The sequence below is a fragment of the Aptenodytes forsteri genome, unplaced genomic scaffold (genome assembly GCF_000699145.1).
Source record: "Aptenodytes forsteri isolate BGI_AS27 unplaced genomic scaffold, ASM69914v1 Scaffold147, whole genome shotgun sequence".
In the NCBI taxonomy this organism is placed as follows: Eukaryota; Metazoa; Chordata; class Aves; order Sphenisciformes; family Spheniscidae; genus Aptenodytes; species Aptenodytes forsteri.
Window position 1 is genome coordinate 2,397,008 of NW_008795320.1, and position 6,187 is coordinate 2,403,194.

The 6,187-nt window shown below is 55.3% G+C and overlaps 2 protein-coding genes across 2 annotated transcripts in view; both read left to right on the top strand.

Annotated features, from left to right (window-relative positions):
- The first annotated feature begins 2,204 nt into the window (after positions 1 to 2,204).
- Positions 2,205 to 3,431, top strand: S1PR4 (sphingosine-1-phosphate receptor 4). The gene has a single exon (XM_009279812.1). The coding sequence runs from the start codon at positions 2,205 to 2,207 to the stop codon at positions 3,429 to 3,431; it is 1,227 nt and encodes a 408-aa protein (XP_009278087.1).
- Positions 3,432 to 4,822: 1,391 nt separating this feature from the next.
- NCLN (nicalin) overlaps positions 4,823 to 6,187 on the top strand; it is a 12,304-nt gene continuing 10,939 nt past the window's right edge. Inside the window, exon 1 of the mRNA XM_009279813.2 lies at positions 4,823 to 4,892. Within this exon, the coding sequence (XP_009278088.2) occupies positions 4,823 to 4,892 (70 nt within the window). The remainder of the gene's footprint in view (positions 4,893 to 6,187) is intronic.

Here is a 6,187-nt window from a genome sequence, read left to right on the forward strand (position 1 = left end):
AGCTCTTCCAGCTGCTTATCTGCCTCAAGCCCTCCTGCCATCAAAAGCATTTGCCTCTGACCTGCCCCACACTCTCCACAGATCTCCCTGACAAAGAGCTCGTTCCTGTCAGATATCTCTTTCCTGAGACTGCTCACATGCTGCCAGCTATTTGAGAAGCTACTTAGGGCCCCTGACAAGGCAAGTTTCTTCATCCTGTGATCTTTTAGGGACACCCCACCAGTTCTGTCCTGAGCAGATACATTAGCTGGAGGCTCAGCCTGAAGCAAGAATAAAGCAGGGGTGATGTGCAAGGATCACATTGACCCTTTTGATTCCAGTGCTGTGCTGGGAGCATCTACCCAGCCCATTTGGGAGTGTGCTCTTTGTGCTGAATGTGCAACCTTGCACTCCTCTTCTCTGGATTTGTGCTGCACTCATGGCCCAGCCTTCCTGCTGATTTCCACTCCTTCAATCTTGGGGTCATCTGCTGACTTTATCAGCATGAGTTTCTTTCCATGCTGCTGATAGAAAAGCCCAAAACACCAGCTGAAAGGGTGCATGTGGAGGATGGAGCCCTCGGCTTTTGATGAGAACCACTCTTGCTTGCACATGACTTCCTGCAGCAGGAACCTCCTTTGCATTTTCCACTTGTCTATGCTGCGATCCAGGCTGGGATCTCTCCGCTCATCAAGCAGTGGATGGATTCTCAGGACAACTCCCTGCTTGCCATGCTCATGGAAGAAATCACTGCTCTTTGCTCTCAACCTGGGGACCTCTCCATGGCTTTGTGCCAGTTCTCTCTGCCAGAGAACACAGGTGAAAGCAGAAAGCAGGGCACAGCTTCTGCTGTGATCCTGAGTTAAAAGATGCTCTGTCTTTCTTTTCTCTATGCCTCTTTGCAGCTGTTTTGGGTGGGGTCCATCCTGCACAGAAATGTGGTTGATGTTGTAACTTCCCTTTTTCCACTTTGGTAGGTAGAAGTCTCTCTTTATTTCACACAAGGAGCCCTCCCCACTACCTGCTCTGTGCTGGGCCTCAGACAAGCAGCTGGAGAGCACTACTAGCTGCTGAACCTCCCTTCGGTAACAAGAGCCTCGGGCCAGTCATGACAGGTAAGTCATAAGGTAAATTCAACAGCCGTGGTTGGGAATAGCACATTGCAAGACTCTCTCTCTCCAGTCAATTTTTGCAGAAGCAGGGAATAGGTCAATGATAGACATTAATATTACAATCATGTCAGGACTCCCGGGTTCTGGTCTCAGTGCAGCCCCTTGTGCCTTCTGCAATGCCAGGCAAGAGGCAGCAGCTTTGTGCCTCTGTTTCCCTGTCTGTGACCTAGACAATGGGAAGATCCTGACCCATCTTTAGCAGGTGCTTGGAGAGCTGAAGGTGAAAGGTGCAGTGTCAGGGCACATGCAGGGCACTGACCAGCTGGTTTCCTTTGAACTGGGTGGAGCCGAGCCCTAGCTTCAGACACACAGGTCCCTGGACTGGCTGCGCTGACAGGGCAGGACTTGGATGAATGTGTCCTGAGAGACTGGCAGGAGCTGGGCCCATGGTGGAGCCCGGAGGGGTGAGAGCGTGGAGCTTCCTCTTGGAGAAGGATGTATCTGGGCTTGGGTGGTGCACAAGGCAGTTGATGAAGAAGCAGTTGCTCTCTGCCAGGCTCAGGAGTGAATTTAACACCACAAAAGGCAAAGCACTTAGTGTCTCAGGCTGTCTGGGTGCTCTTACTAGCACTTGGCTTTGTTCAGCCCAACAGACCCTACCCATCAAGGTGGAGAGGTGTTACCCCATTCGACCCGGCCTGCCCTGACTCAAAGAGGGGCCCGATGTTATTTCATTCATGTCCCACCTTCACAACCACAGCAAAGCTGAGAATAGCCAGACCCTTACCGAGAAATGATGACAGCTGTTAGAAACGATGTCAATACTCTAGCTCACAACAGGAAACTTTATTAAACAACAGGAAGCCCATGCTCATGCGTGGACTTACAAAACACCTCACCCTCCTCTCCCCTTGCTCTTTCAGTGCCACGGGACTGGCAGACAGGGCTCTAACTCTCACCGCCACGCTGGGTAGGGCTGCTGGACTCAGAGCCAGTCCTGTGTGGCAGAGTCTCACAGCTGTCTCCAGCCAGCCCTCAGTCTGCTCTGCTCCAAACCCCACCTCAACCCTTGCTTCATCGTGCATCCCTTGGCTGCTGACCTAGGCTCAGAAGATGGATGGTCCAGAGCTGAGCTGGCTGGTGAATCGCTCCCTTTCCTTTCCACTGGGCTCTGCTCAATATCCTGAGCTCAGACTTGACCTGCTTGACAGAAAAGGTTCCTGCCTGCAGCTGGCTGCCATGAGGAATGTTAACATCATCCTGCAGCACTACAACTTCACAGGCAAGCTGACCAACCGGCAGTCTGGGGATGAGGGCATGGGTCTAATCCGCACAACCTTTGCCATCATCAGCTGCATCATCATCCTGGAGAACCTGCTTGTGCTCCTGGCCATCCTGCGGTGTCTGCGAGCCCGCCGCTGGGTCTACTCCTGCATTGCCAGCATCACCGTGAGCGACCTGCTTGCAGGGATTGCCTACCTTTCTAATCTCTGCCTCTCAGGCAAGAAGACCTTCCGGCTTTCACCTCAGCTCTGGTTCCTGCGGGAAGGCATCCTCTTCATTGCGCTGGCTGCCTCCACTTTCAGCTTGCTTGTGACTGCCATTGAGCGCTACAGTGCCATGGTAAGGCCAATTGCTGAGAATGAAGCCAGCAAGACCCTGCGCTTACGCAGCCTGATCATTTCCTGCTGGCTGCTGGCCTTCATCATTGGACTGCTTCCGCTGCTGGGCTGGAACTGTCTGTGTGACTTCAATGCCTGCTCTGTCCTCCTGCCTCTCTACTCCAAGAACTACATCCTTTTCTCCGTAGTCATGTTCAGCATCATCCTCCTGGGGATCATCGGCCTCTACATCTCCATCTTCCAGCTGGTCCAGGCCAGTTCTAAGCAAACCAGTTCTCGGCATAGCCGCAAACGATCCCTGCGCTTGCTCAAGACTGTGCTGATGATCCTGGGTGCCTTCATTATCTGCTGGAGCCCCCTCTTTGTCCTGTTGCTCTTTGACGTCTTCTGTGAGACCCAGACCTGCACACACCTCCACAGCCTGGACTGGACCTTGGCTCTGGCCATGCTTAACTCAGGTGTTAACCCCATCATTTACTCCCTCCGGAGTGTGGAGGTGCGCCGTGCTGTGGGAAGCCTGCTGTGCTGCTGCTGTGTCAGGATTGGGCTTTGCAAGCCTGGGAACTGCTTGGTCATCACAGACATCAACTCTGGTTCATCCACAGAGAGCTCCCTGCGCTACCGGGAGAGCTTCCGCAGCTCTGTAGCACTGAATGCCCGGCCCAGAGCACCTCTCTCCAGCAACTCCAGCATGATGAGCAATCTCCCCAGCCTCTGAGAGGCCATGGGGAGAGCAAGAGATACCAGACAGCCCACCAGGACCTCGTGCTGCTGGTCCTGGCCTGGCAGAACTGTAGCCTACATGCAGCTCAGGCTGACCAGGTGCAGTCCCACCCCAGTTGTTAACTGTGGCCAGGCTTTCCAGCCCCTTCAGACTGGGATGTTGCTTCAGTGTGGGTGCAGCATAGCGACAGGCATTGCTCCTAGGATGGGAGTGAAGGATACGGACACATTTTGGGATAGATGCTCTGCTGAGACAGCTGCTGTGCCTAGGTTATAAGTGGACCCTGCTCTGTGTGTGCATGTATATAGATGCTGTACCTGCCCAGATGAGGGTATTTTGCCCCAGGGCACAGTGAGGAATAGGGTGGGTATCCCCAGCCAGACTGCCCCCAACCCCTTGGGATCAGGCTGGGCTGGCAGTGCTGCAACTGCATGTCATGCAGGACTGGAAGTGATACCTGAGTCTTCTCTTGCAGTTTACAGCCTTCTGGAACTGCTGTGATGGGCACAGCTGCTGGAAAGGATGCAGTCTTGATGTCTTGCCAGGGAGTCAAGAACAACTGGGTTTGCAAGTGCAAGTGTGTGCAGCTGTGGAGCAGCTCAGAGGCCCCTGGCCAGGAACCAAGTGCCCACCTGTAGTGCAGCACAAACCAGCCACAGGATGGCAGAGGGCTGCAGCAACAGCCCAGTCCCTCACCAGAGTGCAGAGGCTGGGCACTGTGCCCGGGCAAATGCTGTGACAGTACTTACAGCCTGGCAGCAAGAAGTAAGAGACCTGCCGTGCCTCTGGACATGGGGCTGCACCTGCAGTGACAGCCCTGGCACCACCATGGGCAGAAGGAGGTACCCACAGCGACTAAGGAGTCTGGTGCAATCCTGCATGGCAGAGCTACCTGCTCCCATCTGGCTGAACCCCTCAGGTAGCATACACCTCTACAGCAGAGGGTTCGCAGCGCTGTGGCCTCCCAGAGAGGTGGGTCATGCTCCGGCAAATCTGTCAAGTTCTAAGGTCCCCACACAGGGGGAGATGCCCACTGTGGTGGGCACTAGAAGGTTGAGCAGCAGCTTCTAGATGGCTTTGCATTCTATTGTCTCCGGTGGGGTTTGGCTCACACCTGAACAGAAGCAGCAGGAATTGTTTCCTCTTCCTTTTTGGGCCAAAGAGGCTGCATCCTTCCAGAAACCTTTTTGAAAACAGTGCTTGCAACAGAACACATTTGCAAGAATTACTTCAACAGCCTGGAACAGAGTCATCACCCAGCAAGAGTTGGGTGGAGCCTGCCCCAAGCCCTTCTGAAGTTCAGCACAGCAGGGGAAAGGAATGGAGGGGTCTGATCGTAGCATGTTTGCTCTAAGCGCTACCATATTTGGAGAAGGCAGTCGCCCATGCTCTGCCAGGGAAATGTTTTGAGGGTCTCCACCTCCCATGAACTGGGCAGCATCAACAGCAGAGAAGGTACCTAAGGACCCCAGGTTCACAGCAGTCACATATGGATTCTCCCTGCTGCCCCAGGGCTGAGCACTGCTGCCCTGGCCTCTCTGAATGCCATGCCTTCTCTCCCCTGAGCTTGCAGGCCAGTGACTACCTGGCTGCAGCCTCTGGCCCTGTCAGTTTGCTGGCTGGTATCTCTGAAGTGGCAGGAGAGATCCCAAGCTGCTGCAACTTCACGGGCAGGAAGCTTAAGAGGGTGCCAAGTTGTGCATGGACACAGCCCAGCTGGCAGCAGAAACGGATGTTTCCGTGGGCAGGCAGATAGTTGTGCTGCATGAGATTGGTGGGGGGAACAGCTCCCAGGGCAAGGCTGGCTGGGGCCAGCAGAGGCTGTTGCAGGGCTTGGAGACCTTTGCAGCAGGGATGGCAGGGCTGGGGCTGTGACAGGGGTCAATCAGCACAAGCAGCTCCCAAGGAGCCAACAGAACACGCAGAATGCCCGCTGGCACAGGGCGGGGGGGGCAGGAGGCACAATGACATCCACATGCCAGGCCTGCAGGTTGCAGAAGTTCATTTGGGCCAGGCTTCATTCCTGGTACTGAGAGGACTGTTCTGTGCTACGGAAAATGGCTGGCTCCAAAATAGCCCCATTCCTGCCTGGGTCTGACAGAGACCCAGTGGAGCCCAGAAGGCACTGCCAGCTTGCGCCTCAGATTCCTGCTCTTCTATTCCCTAACCAAGTGAAAAATCAGAGCAGCACCCAAATGCGTCCTCTCACCTTGCAAGGAGGCCAAAGCCACCCAAGCACTGGGGATGAAAAGCTCCTGACGACTTAAAACCTTCTGGCCCGGCCCCTCAGCAGGAGGTGCTGAGCTTCCAGTCCATTTGTTTCGCAATAAATCTAGATGATAAGAAAGCCCCTGTTTGATTTGCTATGATTTTATCTTCCTGCAGGTCAGGTACCTGCTGGCTGGTCCGGTAGGCAAGGGGCCTCCTCGCAGCGGAGCAGAGGTTCCATACTCGGTGCCAGGCTCAGTGCACCCCTCAGCTGGGACCCAGCTTGCTGCTTGGCACAGGGCCTCGCCGACTGTGCCCTCCGTGTCCAAGCATGTGTGCAGGAGCATGCAGACATTCCCCGTAGGCCCGGGACAGACGGAACCCCCTGTCCTGTCCCCGGGTCAGCGGGATCACCCCACTCCCAGGGACGGCGGGAGCCCCCCCATTCCGTTCCATTCTGTTCCTGGGGCTGCACAGCCGGGGGCAGCACGGCCCGGGGAGGTGCTGCGCTGTGCCCCGCACACGCGCCCCCACCGGGCACT